This window comes from Oryzias latipes, chromosome 13, assembly GCF_002234675.1.
Source record: "Oryzias latipes chromosome 13, ASM223467v1".
Classification (NCBI taxonomy): Eukaryota; Metazoa; Chordata; class Actinopteri; order Beloniformes; family Adrianichthyidae; genus Oryzias; species Oryzias latipes.
In genome coordinates, this window is record NC_019871.2 from 32703814 (window position 1) to 32719958 (window position 16145).

General features: G+C 47.7%; 1 protein-coding gene across 5 annotated transcripts in view; it reads left to right on the plus strand.

Annotated features, from left to right (window-relative positions):
• The window catches only part of cep164 (centrosomal protein 164), a 21373-nt gene extending 6674 nt beyond the window's left edge, over positions 1–14699 (plus strand). The window contains exons 9-28 of one of the 5 annotated variants that reach the window (XM_020708554.2): positions 1204–2040; positions 2483–2536; positions 2632–2777; positions 5973–6434; positions 6527–6646; positions 7897–8092; positions 8355–8432; positions 8529–8651; positions 8782–8925; positions 9024–9107; positions 9171–9239; positions 9310–9569; positions 9845–9988; positions 11124–11301; positions 11375–11482; positions 12080–12182; positions 12644–13003; positions 13074–13140; positions 13213–13299; positions 14213–14699. In XM_020708554.2, the coding sequence (XP_020564213.1) occupies positions 1204–2040; positions 2483–2536; positions 2632–2777; positions 5973–6434; positions 6527–6646; positions 7897–8092; positions 8355–8432; positions 8529–8651; positions 8782–8925; positions 9024–9107; positions 9171–9239; positions 9310–9569; positions 9845–9988; positions 11124–11301; positions 11375–11482; positions 12080–12182; positions 12644–13003; positions 13074–13140; positions 13213–13299; positions 14213–14309 (3717 nt within the window). In that variant the 3' untranslated portion in view covers positions 14310–14699. Of the gene's footprint in view, positions 1–1203; positions 2041–2482; positions 2537–2631; positions 2778–5972; positions 6435–6526; positions 6647–7896; positions 8093–8354; positions 8433–8528; positions 8652–8781; positions 8926–9023; positions 9108–9170; positions 9240–9309; positions 9570–9820; positions 9989–11123; positions 11302–11374; positions 11483–12079; positions 12183–12643; positions 13004–13073; positions 13141–13212; positions 13300–14212 lie in introns of all 5 variants that reach the window. The other 4 variants (XM_020708551.2, XM_020708553.2, XM_020708555.2 and 1 more) reach the window with 4 other exon arrangements.
• The last annotated feature ends 1446 nt before the right edge of the window (positions 14700–16145 follow it).

Below are 16145 nucleotides of genomic sequence, written 5' to 3' on the forward strand. Positions count from 1 at the left end.
TGCAGGTGGAGGATCAGAAAGGGGCGGAGCTGGGAGACGGTGACCCTCTGAGTGTAGCTTCTACCTCCCAGCTACAGGCTTTTACAAACAGCATCATTTCATCTGCTCCTGATTCACATTGATTTGAACAAACAACACTCAAAAATGCAATTTTGAGCTTAAGGTTCTTCATATGTGTCCTCCATCATCAGAAAAATGCCACAACCAGAGTGGGGCTTTAATGGTTGCAAACTTGCAATAGAGCCATTTCTGGTTATGAACAGCGCTTTGTGCTTATTATGTAACTTTCTGATAAAGTTAAAGTGGTGCTCTTGGCTCCAAATGTTTCATTTTAATCCAAACATTCTTCTCAGTTACTTTTTCTGATCAAAACCTCCTGCAATCACAGTGATTTGCTGAACAACATTGTGTCTCTTATCTGGGTCCTGATCAGAAAACGTGGTTAAAGGAGGATTCTGTGTCTCTGCCATGGTTGATGTACATCATAGTTCCATAACGTTCATAGTGTCTGGATTTCTGAGCTTCTCCTGTCCTCAGACACGGCTGTGTTTGTGCACATACATGACATGTTTCGACGTCCGTCAGGTATGTGCGCAAACACAGCCGTGTCTGAGGACAGGAGAAGCTCAGAACTCTGCTGTTGGTCATAGTCTGGTGTAGCTGTGCTCTCTAAACCTCGTGTTGGTGCTTCTTCTCTGTCTGTGCTCTTCAACCGTCTCCTCCTCTGTGCTGCTGGGACGGCTCCAATGGGCTCACGTCTTCCTCTTTGTCCCGCTGTTCTCCGGTCCCTCACGCCTTCTTGCATGTGTCGTCGCCGTCCCAACCACGCGCCCCGGCTCGTTTGTCCCTGACCTCGTTTTTCTTCTTTTAGTTTCTCCTTTCTTTCCTGAATTGAGAGCAGCAGCCCTCACTGAACACCTCTGCCGGAGTTTGGCTGGAAAAGGACAGAAGAAGCACCAATAACTGCGCTACCACTTATTCATTTTGTTATGCATTCGCACTAACCTTATATTTTTATTTCAGGTGCATGATCTGTTAGTTATAGCCTGCTAGGACCCCCCCCCCCCCCCCCCCTTGCTGTTCATGGTCATAGTCTTTTTTTTCATGACCCTCTTCATCCCTTTTTTTTGTCTCTGCACGCCTTCCTCTGTGCCTGTTCTGGATGGACGGACTCCTTCTTTTCCATAACTTTCTTTCGTCAAGGACTCCAAAAAAGGGCGGGACAGTGAACGGGGGGCCAAACGTGTTGCTGAGCAGTCGGAAGAGGAGGCAGCAGAGGAGTCCAGTGAGGCGGAGCAGGACCAGGAGGGAGCATTGAGACAGGGAGATGAGGAAAAAGAAGGAGAGGGGGAAAGGAAGGATCCGAAAGAGCGAGAGGGCAGAGGGGAGACAGACGAGAAGGCTGCCTCCGGGGAAGAGGAGGAGAAAGAAAGAGATCAGAGTGGAAGTAAAGGCCAGGAGGAAGGAAAGAGCAGTGAGATTGAAGACGCCTGCTGTATTGACAAAGATGAGGAAAGTGATGGACGAAGATGGGAGAGGAGAGAAAAAGCTAATGGCAGGGGCAGCAGACGGGGGAGTGATGAAGGAGAGAAGAGTGTTAGCAGTGAACCCAGAGGCCAGAAGGCCAGGGAGAAGGTTACCAAGGAAGAGGACAAATCTGTGGGAAGCAGCGAGGAGCTGGTGGAGAAATTCCTGCAAAGCCATAAAGAAATAGGAAGTGAGAGGAGTGAGACCAGGAGGAGGACTTCCAGTGAGAAAGAGGAGGTAGTGATGGTTAACAGCAGAGAGCAGGAGGAGGTTGGGCGGGATGAGGTTTTTCAGGGACGATGTGGAGGAGAAGAAACCCTACAGGAGGATGTGGAAATAGAAGAGGAATTAGGGGAACGCCATCCCAAAGGAGCCTCAGAGAGCGAGGAGGAAGCTGTTGAGCTTTTTAGTGCAGGGCCTCCCCCCCCTCCACCGGCTGGTCTAGGGCAGAAAAGCTTGAACCAAAAGAGCCGTGGTGACGTGGAGACACGGAGGTCCTCGCTTCCGGTGGAGGTAGGGCTCAGTGTCTCTGTGTTTGTCTTCCCGCTTGATGCTCATGAGCTGCATGCAGCTGCCAGAGTCCAACTCCAGCTTTTTAGGGGCTGCCAGCAGCAAGCAAACTTAGTGTGGAGGGAATTGGAATGAAGAGGAACAATCTGAGCCTCTGAGGACTGGATGGGACCATTTCCTGATGATTTTTTTAGAGTGGAGGTTGGAGTTTGAGCAGACTGAGCAGCAACATCCCCCCTCGTGCCCCCCTTCCAGAGCTTGCACTGGCGCTGCAGAAGGCTTGGTTTTGTGCTTGTGCAGTCCACACACTGCATGGTCTTGGTTGTGTTTATGAATGCACTCAGCTTCTGAGACTGTGTAGCTCTCTCTCGTTTCCCACGTTTCATCGTTTTTATGTTAGAAAACCTTCTTAGCACTGAGTGAATTCACATGTGTGTCAATGCAGGAGTCTGAGGCCAGTAAAATCATTGAGGAGGCTCATTCCTCATTGGATATCAAGGTAATCTGATTACTCACACCTGGACTGTACTACTGAGCCATACATTCAACTCTTTGACAGTGTAAATTTTAAACCGGTTGAAATGTTGTGACTAAAAGCTGTCACAGAAGGTTCTGGACATCAGCGACCTGTCTGGAACCATGAGCCCACTGGACAGAGAGGAGAGAGGGGGAACGGGAGAAGAAGAGGGCAGAGGAAGAACAGCGCTCCAGGCCGACAGCCGGTATTCTGTTGTTTTCAGGTCTCTGTGGAGATAGAGAGCACTTTCACCATGAAAGCAAAGTTCTGTGTTCTGTTATTCCCAGTAAACTCTTCCTTGATACCCCCTCTGACCATCTTTGGATCTGTTTTCAAAGTGTTCTCAGTGGTCTTTTAATGATGATGCTGCTGTTTTTTAGCCAAAATCCCAAAACCTGTGTCGTTCTCTAGGACATAGTTTCTGCAGAGCGGCAGGAGTTCATTGAAAAGTTGAGTTGTGGGAGGGACCATTGATGCGGAGCAAGCCCGCGCCCACCTCCCATCGCCCATAACTGAGAGCTGTCTGTTTTCACCATTGACTGTATAACAGAACTGGACGGACTGTGTGTGACGTCACCCGTACAAACCGCCTTGCTTTTGGTTCCAACCATGTTAAGTACGTCTGTCGCCATGTTGGAACCAGATGTCCTCAGTATTCCTTGATTGAAATGTCGATCTGAGGCCGTTGGAGGCCGCCGCCTTCCCGGGCGACGTTGGTCGGGTCCTTCGTTGAGCGGGTAGGTCGGATGGTAGCAGCTGTGAATTTGGACAAGTCTAGCCTTTAGATAACTCCAGCCGTTACATCGGTGAATGTCCTGTCGCCTAGCAACCGTGAGTCCCGAACAGAGAGCAGTAGTGAATCAGGAATGGAGCTCAAAGTGTTCCTAGCTTATTTGATCCAACTTTTCATCTTGGAGGTGTAAATATAAAACTGTGTCAGTATTTCCAACTCCAGGTCTCGCTTTACAGTCCGCCATCACTGTCAGAAAATCTCCGGGTTCGGCCGCAATGCATCTTGGGATATGGACAGCATAGACGGATACACCAGACCAATCCTTAAAATCGGGGAAAAGAAGGCCGTATTCGTTGGCCGCTTTTGAAGGAGTCGTTGAGTTTGGACAGCACTTGTGGTGGCGCCGTGACGCCAGCAGCCTTCAAATGCAGCCCAGGAAGAACGCCGCCCTCCAGTGTGGACAAACACAAGTCTACATTTCTAATGCAACCACTCTCCAATCAGGAATGAGCATGTTAGAAAACCACGCCCCCACCATTGAAGGTGGATTCAGGAGAATCTGTTAAATGCTTCAAACGTTCACCGCGAGGCCACCTGCTTTATTTGAGGATTGATCTGTGCTCCCAGGGGGGAGGGGTCACTCAGTCCAGTTCTTATACACCGTCAATGGTTTACACCAGAGGTTCTCAAAGTGTGGCCTGGGGGCCGATGGCGACCCGCGGGAAGAATTTTTGTGGCCCTCAATAAAAGAGATCCAGATCAGGTTCCTTTGAGGAAAAGGTTGTGTTGGAGAGGAGAAAAGGCGTTTTCTAGCTAGGTGGTCAAATGCTTACTGTGTCGTACCTCATGAATAAAGTGTTGTGTCTGATTTACAAGCAGGTAAATGCATCGCTTAAAGAAATCAATATAAATCATCATTATGTAACAAATCATAAAATCTATGACAAATTTACCGGTGAGGAGCGCAGCAATAAGCTCCAACAACTACAACCAGGCTGTGCTGCACAGCAGATAATGTTCACTAAAATGTCTAAATCCAGTGAAGCTGTGACTGAAGCTAGTAGCTACGTTGTAGCTTTGGAAACGCTCCAGCAAAGCAAGCCCTTCAGTGACGGGGAGTTTGTAAAAGAATGGATGCTGAAAGGAGCTGACATTGTTTGTCCAGAGCAAAAGATACAAATAGAGACGAGTAGAAGATCTGAGCAGCAACCTCTGGACAAACATCTGGAGGGCCTGGTTAACTGGACAAATGACACTTGGTCATTAAAGTTGGTAAAAACTACTTTTTCTCTTTATCCATCCACTTTTTCACCAAAACTGGCCCCCAGTCTAATGTCGAGTTCTTAATTTGTCCCTCAGGTACAAAAACTTTGAGAACTCCTGGTTTACATGCTCTCCTGCTAGCTTACAGCCTCTCCTACCCCAAGCTAACATTAGCAGTGCCAAAAAAACAGTGATCAACATCAGATCCATCCATCCGTCCAGTTCTGATCCAGATTCCAGCTCAGACCAGGGAAACGGAGACGTTCCTGGATCCATGTGTCTGCAGGTGGATGATCAGAAAGGGACGGAGCATGGAGACTGTGGCCCCGCCCACAGTATTTTTACGTCACAAATGTCCACGAAACGAAAACATTTTCAAACTGTCTTTTTTCATCTGCTGCTGATTCACAATGATTTGAAAACATAAATATTCACAAATGCAACTTTGAGATTCATTTTCTTTATGTCCTCCATCATCAGAAAAATGCCACAACAAAACGCTGAAAACACCAAAAACCCCATTTTCTTTGGAGGCGGTCTTTAACATTTGTTAATAATGCCCAAATTCTGGAGGAGTTGAATAGAATAAACACAGCCTACATTTACTTATATTTACAGTTTTATCCGCTGAGATGAATTGAGTTTGAATCCGAAAAGGTCTCAAAGCAGTTAGACCGGAGGAATATCACTTTATAACCAATTTGGCACCCAGATTCTTCCTATCGATGTCATGCTAAAACAAGGGGGGTCCCTTTAAAGAAAGGAAAAGCAACATTTAAATTTCAAACCGTTTTCTGCCTCCATGATGGAGCCTCTGGACTGTGCCGTGATCTCTTTTTGGTGTCCACATGCGTGTCGTTTTGACTGACAGGTGGATTCCTAAGTCAATTTAATAGTCAGTCAATCATGGTGAAGATGTATGCTGGGCCACCCGAGGTACCAATGGCATCTAAAAATAGTGTTCAGCCATGTCCCTGACACACAGAGATTTCTTCAGTTTCTCTTAACTGTTTGATGTTTTGCTGTAAATTCTTAAAATTGTAAAGAATACCACCATCTTCTGTGCTTTTTCTACAGATTAGAGAGCCACTGCCTAAAAATCAAAAATCCCACGTCATGTGACAGACCTGATTTGTTTGTTAGTTGCGATTTAGCTCATTTGTTCTTCCAGCTGAATTTTTTGAAAGTCCTCTTTTTTCAATACTTTGCTTCTTCCATTACAGCTGTTCTAGAGGCTAAAGGAAATGTGGAAGAACTTCTACAAAGTTTAACATTTCTCAGCTGGAACATTTACTTTACACCATGCTCTGCTCCGTTTTGTTTACATCATTCTGTTATTTTATATTTACATTTTCTAATTGCTGTGCTTTTGAAAAATGCTGAAGGTTCTGCTGTCTTTGTAACAGTTTTGCTTCTGTTTAGGCACATTTTGAGCAGAGACCAAGAGCCTCCCCTCCAGAACGTTGACCGACTCGTTCTCCATCAGGCCAGCCCAACTCCGTCTCAGTCCTCCCTGTCCGAGCCCCATGTCCCCCATCCGCAGAAAGCCCACAGCCTCCTGCAGAGGCCCGAAACATCTCGAGGCCGACCGGCCCGGAATGTAGAGGAGAGCACTTTCAAAAAACAAGAGAGCCGCGAAGAAGAGGAGCCAAGGATTAGCAAGGAGAAAACCAGCATGGGAAAGAAAGAAGACTGCAAGATGGCGGAGAACAGAGAGACAAGTTTTAGAGAGAGGAAAGAGTCTGAGAGGGGAAGGAGGGAGGCTGAGAAGGAGCCCATGTTGAAGGAAGAGGAGAAGAGGGTGCATCTCCTAAAGGAGGAGCTAGCCAGAGAAGAGCAGACAGAAGAGAGGAAGCTGAGGGTAGAAAGTGAGGAAAGGTTGAGGTATGCGGTGATGGCTGCTGTTACGTCCATTCAGGTCAGACTCCACCGTTCTCTGTCCAGAAAAAGCTCACTCTGGGTGTTTTTGTGCCCAGGACTCTGCAGCAGCAGCTCCTGTCCCACAGGAGAGAGGAGGAGGCGAGGCTGAGAGAGGAGACCAGCCGAATGTTGGGGGAGCTCAGGGAGGACGGGGAGGAGCAGCAACAGAAACTCAGGTGAGACTCAGACGTTTCGCCGCACGCATGCAGCAACCAAACACGCCCAGAGGTTTAAACACGCCTCTGTTATGCTCCAAATCCCTGATTTCAGAAGGGATTATCGTGGCAAGTCACAAAGATGCCACCCTTGACGTGCAAACTCGGCTTCCACGATAAGTCCCCAAAGACCCCCGAATCCAGGGTCTGCACCCTGAGGCTCCGCCGGGGCCACAAATAAAGGATTTCACTTTAACCCCCCCTTTTTTAAAGTTGCGTGTGTTTTCGTACCATGAAGTGCATCAAATGACAGAAAGCAGATGAGGGAAACTTTATTCAAGTCGTTCACAAACAGTAGCAGCCCGTTTCGCTCCGCCAGGCTCCTGACTATGGTGGCCGTTAGGGTCAAACAACCCATCAGCCCGCGCAGTTTTGGAGTTTACCTAAGCGGAAGATCTTGACACATTTTTGAGCGCCGTGTACCACAGAAACGTAAATCAAGGTCAGTTAGCAGAATTCATCCTTAAGGAGCACCAGATTTTATGGTTATTATTATCATTATTGTCTGTTATTACTCAAAATTCAAGGATTTTAGAAACGCCAGATGGTCCAAAAAATGGTAAGAGGCACTTATTTGGCACTGATTTAATTTTAATTTGTTAATTTGCACATTTCTGGTTGAGATGCTCCAACAGCAATAAAATAAACCATGTAAGGTATTTTTTAATGGCTGATGACATCACACTACCTACTACTACATTAGCCACATTGAAATGATCTGATGAGATTCATGGTGTCTTTTATTTTGAGAATTCATGTGACCCTCTGTTTAAAGTAATGAAATATTTCATGTTTAGAAACAAAAACAATGTTTTTATGCATAAAAAACAACAGATCATTTATATTTATCATAATAATAAGATAAATACTAAATGGCGTTGAATAGTTTAGCGCTTTAAGGCTCACAGCGCCTTACAGTCACAAACGGATTCACACTCTGATGGCGGCTCCACAGCCGAACACTGGCGCCAACCTTCCACCAGAGGCAGGGTGGGGTTCAGTGTCTTGCCCAAGGACACTTCGACACATGGGGGGGCAAGGTAGGAGTTGAACCTGGAACGTTCCCATCAGAGGTCGACCGCCCTACCTCTTATTTTTACGAACGGTGAAGTGAGACTGTGGCTTCTGGTGGGTTGTAGTGGGTGAGGAATCAAGCCATGTGGAGGTCTGCCCACCCCCACCCTAAGCCCTCATAACTCTGGTGTGCTCAGGGAGGAGAGGGAGGCCATGCTGAAGGAGCTGCGCGCTGCTCTGGAGGACGAACGAGCTGCAGCACGTGAGGAGCTGGAGGCTCGGAAGAAGCAGGACATGGAGCGTTTGAAGGTGGAGGCAGAGGAGGAGCTGCAGGCAGAGAAGTCCAGACTCCGCAGGGAGGCGGAGCAGAAAATGAAAGCTGTACAACAGGAGGTGAATGAGTGTGAGGCTGGGAGTCAGATTCTTCTTTACTCTAGGCTGAAACTGAACCCAAACGTTCAGGTGTTTGATCAACTGCAGAGGAGCTGAGGAGTTCATTCTCTGTTAGAAAAAGGAGTTCTTTTGCTAAGAGTTGAAGCTTTTGGTGCAGAAAGGACACGTTTCTGTTGATGCTATTACAACGGTTCTTGGTTCAAGTGAACCTGAGGGACACCGATGGTGATTAGACTCTGGTGACGATGTCTTTTCTGTAAAGCTGAACAGCACGGAGCGGAGGAGGACGCTGATGATGAGTCCAAGGCCCGAACAGCAGCTGGCAGAGTACCACCGAGAGGTCTGAGAGCATCCCTGTTCTTCTGCTAACCTCAGCCCGTTCTCCAGCTCCAGCCGCATTTCCTCTGATTCACGGGCTTTCTCTGCTGCCGCCCAGCTGGCCGATGTGCTCCAGGAAGTGCGAGATGAGGTGCAGCGTGATCACGAGAGGAAGCTGGAGCAGCTCAGGGACGAACACCGGAGGGAGATGAACCGCATCCGAGAGAAATATCTAGACGAGGTCAGACTGCACCTTTCCCATCCAAATGAAGGGTGGGGGAATTAGGGAGCAGAAAACCTTTGGAAGCCACTGAAGGTTGTCGGGTGGCGTTTGCCTCGTCACTGACGACGCTTCTCTGCGCTCGCCGCAGGAGAACGCCCTGCGTGACACCATGCAGTCCACGCTGCAGGAGAACAGGGAGCATCTCCAGACCTCCCACGCCGTCCAGCTGGAGAAGCTCCGGCTGCAGCTCGATACGCAGATGCAAAAGATTCAGCTGGCAAACTCGCGCAAGGTCAGAGGGGGCGCTGGCATCATTGGCAAACCCTTCATCGGCGTCTTTTCCCTTCAGAAAACAGAACCCTGGTTATGTTCATCTTTCTTTTCGTTCAGGAGTCTGAAGTGCGAGAACTATCAGATCGTTTGGAGCAGAGAGAGAGGGAGCTGAAAAGCCAGGAGGTCCTGCTGCAGACTAAAGTATGTGTGGGAGGTTCACGTCTGCTCAGCGTAGAAGCCCCTCCTCACCCTCTCTCCTGTCAGGCAGCAGATCTGAAGAGGAGGAGAAGACAGCTGGAGGAAGAGGAAGAGGAAGTGGATCGCCAGGTCAAGGTACTAACTTTCCCCCGTAAAATTCCAAACGACATTCGCCCATCCGTGTTGCCTCACCTGTTCTGCTCAGACTTTACCGCGTCTGATCCGCGAGCGCGACCAGCTGAGAGAGGAGCAGCAGAGGGGGGAGGAGCAGACGGCCCAGGCCCGGGAGCTCATCCACAGACTCCGAGAGGAGAGAAATCGAGGCAGGGAGGAGGAGGACAAGCTGAAGGAGGAAAGAGACAAAGCCAGGGAGGAGAGCAGGAGAGCCAAGGAGGACAAGGAGCGGCTGGAGGGCAAGGTGGCGCTGCTGGAGGACAGATGCAACCGCCTGGGTCACAGAGTCAGGTGCTGATTTACAAAACTGAATCATCTTTGCTCTCCTTCCCTAAAAGAGAAATAATTAACCCCTTGATTCCTGAATTTATTCAGGGCAAGCTCATCATTGGTGTTTTTGCTTTTGAGTAGATGCTACAAGAAGTTAAGTTTGGAGCAGTAGTGGTTTAATGCGTATTTGCATCGCGAGGCATCAAGGGGTTAAAGAGTTGTGTGGTTGAGAATCACACAATAAAGCAAAATGATTCTTTTATGTCTTAAAGGCTTTACAGGGTTTTTCCTTTTAGTGAGCTGGAAAAGCTGGAAGCTCCTCCTAAACCAGAACCGAGCAAAAAGGAGGCAACAGCTCCCTCTAGTGACCAGACGGTGGGATCTGAGGACCCTCAGGTCCCCTCTCCTGTGCCTGACAGCAGCAGCAGCAGCATGGTCGAGTACGGACAGCATGACAGACTCGGGCTTTAATCAACAACATCTTTACAGAATGATCTAGATGAAGGAGATGTTTAACACCTGAACAGAGCTGTTCTATCTTCACTATGTTCTTTCAAATGTTATGAAACAAAAAGTCTTTTTATTTCAGTTCAGGACAGATTAAAACCTTTCTAAAATGTTGACTGAAGGGACGAAATTATATCACTAAGATTCAATTCAATTTAATTTTATTTGTATAGCCCAAATTCACAGCAACAGTCGTCTCAGTGGGCTTTGTACCGGTAATTGTAAAGTAAACATACAATCAAAAAGGATCATAAATGCATAGAATTCAATAGGATAAAAATAAAACTTTAACTAAACAGACTAAACTAAACTGGACATCCCTGCCCTTAGACCCCCCTTCACGGTAAGGAAAAACTCCTAAAAAAACGGATTCCGGAAAAAACAAAGAAACCTCAGGGGTGTCCACCTGAAGGAGGGATCCTCCCCCAGGAAGGACAGGCGGTGTACCAGAACTCTTAGAGAGAATTAACTTATCTAAATCTACAACTACATGTTTAAAGTCCAGCAAATGATCTTCATCCAGTTGAAGTTGGAGGACGGCTGGAGTCCCGAGACGAGCCGGAGACAGGAACCACAGTCAGGTGTAGGAGCAGGAGCAGAGACGAGGCACACGGTCAGGTACAGAGCAGAGATGAGCCAGAGACAGGAACCACAGTCAGGTGTAGGAGCAGGAGCAGAGACGAGGCACACGGTCAGGTACAGAGCAGAGATGAGCCAGAGACAGGAACCACAGCCAGGTGTAGGAGCAGGAGCAGAGACGAGGCACACGGTCAGGTACAGAGCAGAGATGAGCCAGAGACAGGAACCACAGTCAGGTGTAGGAGCAGGAGCAGAGACGAGCCGGAGACGAGCCGGAGACAGGAACCACAGTCAGGTGTAGGAGCAGCAGTAGAGACCAGGTACTCGGTCAGGAACAGGAGCACGGATGAGCCAACTGGAACCAGATGAAAAGCTTATCTTTTGCCTTAAACACTGCTTAGTTTGAAAAGAAACTGAATGAAATGATGATGATGTTGATGAGGTGTTGTCACAGTTTCTCAAACCTTCACGTGGGTTTGTCTCTAAAAGGGTTCGGCAGTACATCTCCTCTCACGGAGCGTCCATCCAAAAGACCAAACTCTTCCTGGAGAAGGAGAGCAGCCGGCTGCAGGAGCGGCAGGCAGCTCTGCAGGCGGCCCAGGCCAGCTCGTCTCAGGCCCACCGCCTTCCGGGGGTCACCGAGGAGGTGATGAGAACCCTTCAGCAGGTACGGAGAGGGGCGGTGTGGCTGTGGCTGACTGTAAACGAAGGCCTAAAGAGTTCCCTCCTGTTCCGCTCAGGAGGCCCGGGCGGTGGCAGAGCTGCAGCGCACGGTCCAGACAGGAAACGCGCTGCTGCGCAGGAAGGAGGAGCAGCTCCAGCAGCTGGAGACCTCCATGAGTGAGGAGGTCAGAGAGTCTGAATGAGTCAGCATGTTCGAAGGGCGTACGGAGCACTCCAACTCTTTGACCTAGAGGAATACATCCCATATTTACAGAGATATTTGAAGCATTTCAAACCCTAAATGAAATCCCCTTTTATCAGAATCTGAATGGCACTTTTAGTTTTTTAAGCAATAAAACAGCTTAAAAAAAAGAAGTTGGAATTTTGGACGTTTAGTGAGTCATTTGAATGTATTCCTGTATTGTTTGTAGTGTTGTGAAAACCAATGTTATCACGTGTTTGTGAACACAACACACATCCCTCACTGTAACTGTAACATAGCAAAAGCTCTTTTTGTTTGCATCACATGTACAGAATAAAACGTTAGAGACACAGCAGGAGGAGAAACTGATAAAGTTAGTCCAAAAATGGATTATTTCCTTCCTGATCGGTTTAGAGCTTTTTACCAACATGATCTTGATCATATCAGTGGTTACGAGTGGACGCTGCTCTTCGTCCCAGAGCTCCAACGACTAGTCGACACGTATGTGTGTCCTTCGCAGCCCTAGTTAGCACAGATGTTCTCGTCCAGGATTCTGAGCTTCTGTGTTTCCTGTCATCAGCTGGTGCTGGAGGACTTGTCTCGCGGACCTGGAGAGAGGAAGGTCACCTTCGATGTGACGGAGTCGGACCTCAGCAGCAGCGTGGAGCCGCTGGACGGGACAGGTGACCTCCTGCCGTCGTTGGCTGTACTTTTCCTCCAGAGAGCATCTTCACCATGAAAAGATAAAGAAACTCAATGTTTTCCTCTTTTTCTGCCGGGAATGCTCAAGTGTTGAAGTGGCTGGAACTTTGAGTCCTAAAGCAAATCCAGTTTGATTCCATATTAGGAAGTGTTCATAAAACAAACTTCACTACGCCAAAGGAAAAGTCCTTTTCATCAGGTACTATTTTGAAGAGTTTTTGAGGATGTGGCGCCGGTGAAATGTGTGCTCAAACACACAGCAAGAAAGAAGAATCTGGTCCGTGCTGCGGTCAGAGGAACAATAAAACCGCTAAGACACAGACTTAAACATGCTAAAAGGCTGAATGTTGTAGATAGAAATAAAGGGTTTTGTCAAAAACCTGAAGGAAATTTAGGGTTTTCTGGTTCACTCTGCATTTTTTCCCTCTCCTCCTCTCCTCAGGACATCCCACCGTCCCAGCCAAAGTCCAGGAATTAGCCGAGTCCCTGCAGCAGATCTCAGGCCAGCTCAACACCGTCCTGAACGCGCTGGGTTCACTGGCTCAGAGTCAGAGCGCCGCCCCCTACGCCGCATTCCCTACGCCCCACCCTCACCCCTCTCCGCCCTCGTTCATCCCTCACACGCTAGCACCAACCTCCAGCTCCTTAGCCCCGCCTCCTGCTGTGAGCCTCCCAGATCCACTCTGGAACTGGACCCCTCAGGGCGGCTCCACACCCGCCCCTCTCTTCAGCACCCCTATGTCTGGCGGCCTGCGGCCCTCCGAGGATCTCACCCACAGCCGATGGATCCCCAAGTTCTCAGGTACGTTCCGGAAAGCAGCAGCTCCTGCTGTGTGTGGATGTGGATGCTGAGCTGCTGCTCTGTCCTACAGGAGGTGAACCGATGGGGTCCGGCACCACCAGAGCCTCCTCCGGGTACCCACCATACACACCCACAAGGTGACTGCATCTCAAAGCGTGTGGTTGTGGTAAACACACGCCTGTCTTCAGCGTGTGTGTCTGTGTGTGCAGAGCCGTGGAGCTGGACGGCCAGAAGCTCCAGGGCTTGATTGACAGCAATAAGAGGTGGTTGAAGCTGCGCAAGCAGGACAACAGCATGTATCCTTCTAACATGTACAGAAGCACATGGGTCAGCTACAGGCTTCTCCTGCAGGGAGAAGGTGAACAAGGGTTCCAGTATCAGAAATGAATGGGCAGAAATGCAAAGCCCATTCATTTCTGATAACGTTCACCTCGAGGCGCTTTATCCCGCTTAAAGCATGGTCACTTCCAAAACAAATGGTACCAAATCAATTATTAGTACTGGAATCTCGTTCTTTTTAGCACTGAAATGGTTTTTCCGAGGAAGCAGACGATGAGGCATTACTCAGCTGCCCCTGGCTCTGCTATACATGTTCAGGGGTCCAAAGCGTCATTTCAGACAGGAAGTTCACGACTTAGCACTGGTTTTTGTCCAGATGATGAAGGAAGCTAAAACTTGTTTCAAAGAAACAAATGTCCTCTATTTTTTATTGCTTGAAAATATCCACCTTTAACTCTGATCATTACATGTGTTTCATCAAACAAAAGAATATACTTCATTAATATACTTGATTAAGTAAGAAGAAAATTAGTTATGTGTTTACTCTGCGCCAAGCAATAAGACAGAAAACCAACCAAACTAAAGTCCCCATTGCTGTTGATGTTTGACAGAGATCCACCATAGAGACACGGGGGACAGATGTCTTTTCTTCTGTCTTAGTATGACAGCCTGTGTGTTTTTTCATTTGTTTCAAAATGGTAAGAATTGGAAGACTGCCATGCGTTTGGGCCAGCAGTGACTATGTGACCGGAACTTCTTTTTTAGGACTTTCTATTCCACACCCAGCAGCCAATCAGAATGGAGTATTCACCCAGACTATCATTTAAACCTTGTATGCTATTTATTCCAAATGCTGGTTCTCCGAGCCAGCGTTTGGATCCAGCTGGAAGAAAACCCAAATGTTGGTTCTGGTCCTGACTCTGCTCTCAGACCTCTGTTCACTCGATACGCAGCTCCGTCCTCCAAGAGCGGCCTGGTCCAGCTGGGCCTGGACGACAACAACCAGGTCCGGGTCTATCGCTATTAGGCACAGTGTGCGGTACTGTGCAGGCGCGGCTCGGGGGTCGGTGTCTCCTCATGAGGCTCTCAGGGCCTCTGACGGAGCTCCAGCACACGGTCGGGACCATGTCTCTAAAAACGGGTCGGACCATCGCCTTCCTGTGACCAGACTAGTCTGGGTGGAAGTCTGTGTCACGTCAGGTTACAGATGTTTTTATAATGCACTTGTGTGACCTTTTTAGACAGCATTGATGCAGTCACGGTTAGGCCAAACAGTTTTTTAATGGTTTTTACTCGTATTGTTTACATGACAGTAATATTGAGCTGCTGACTTTGAGACTTGTACTTCAGTGCATGTGTCTGTAAAATGTATTTTTCTATGAATCCTGTTCATAAAGTCTCTGAGAATTAGTCTACACTTCCTGTTTGAAGCGAGTTTACAAAGAAACGAATGGCGCGACAGGTCAGTTCACCAACTAACCACTGGGTGGCTTCTAACCCCTGCACTGTAAAACCTGTTTAAAACCCGTGTAACCCTTGTGCTATCCTAGGCACTTTGACATTGGGAGTCATTGGGATCATAAAATACTTTTTTCTTTGTGTTTATTTGATTCTATTAAAGACATTTTAACCCTTGTGCTATCTTAGATGACCCCCCCCCTTCCATTGACGTGTTCTCCCTACCATGACAAAGGTGGATAAAGGTGGAAAGATTTCATGTAATCCATGTACACCAGTGAAGATCACAAATCATTGAAGAAAAAAGGTTCAGAGCACTGTTTAGTGGGTCTAGATGACCCAACTCCCAATGGTAAAGTGCCTAGGATAGCACAAGGGTTACTAAGAATGACGGTACCACAATTTAGCCGCATCAGTCTGACCAATCAGAAGTTGTTAAAGTCCTCACTTCCTTGTTCTGATTCTGTTCATAAAGTCTCTCAGTTCCAACAAAAATACCAGCTAAAGCTCGTCTTTAGCGGTGTAGCTTTCCACAGAATCCGGTGTCAGACCGTGGAACAAGTGAACAAAACAATGAAGCTCAGAGACGAGAGTCTGTCTGCCATCAGCAGCAGTTTTTTTGCACTACATCTCCCATGATGTATTGGGTTAAGTGACAGCGTCTCAGCGCACAAGTCTTCCCAGTTAAACGTCTTGAAACCACAACAAACACACATCAACCAGTTTTTAAATCTTCTAACTTAACTTTTATTACATCTTTTAGAAAAAACAGCTGCAGCTTCCAGCTTTTCCTGCCACAATAATTATCACAAACATGCATGTGAGATTGAGGAGGAGCTGTAGATTAATACAGACAATGAGTTTCTCCTTTTTTAATTTTTGGATGCTGGTGTGCAGAGGGATTTTTGTCAAGGTTTAAAGTGTGCCGTGGCTCAAAAAAGGTTGAAAAATACTGATCTAGACCCACTAGACAGTGCTCTGAACCTTTTTTCTTCAATGATTTGTGATCTTCACTGGTGTCCATGGATTACATGAAATCTTTCCACCTTTATCCACCTTTGTCATGGTAGGGAGAACACCTCAATGGAAGGGGGGGGGTCATCTAAGATAGCTCAAGGGTTAATTCTAGGTATTGACCCGTGTCAAATCCTGAACTCCACCTTGGCCTCATTGTTTTCATTTATTGACGGTTTATGAGAACCGCACTGAAACCTCTACCTCCCAGCCCCTATCCCGTCCTGTGTTCCCAACAGGAAGTACCTTTCTGCTGACACACGTTCTTGATAAACCTCTTTTTTTTTTTTCTTTATTCAAGGTATAATTTGACCAATCAGATGCTATAATAGAAATAGGTGGTGCCTGCTGGCCGCCCCCCTCGAAAGTTTGAAACATTTGATTGACGGCC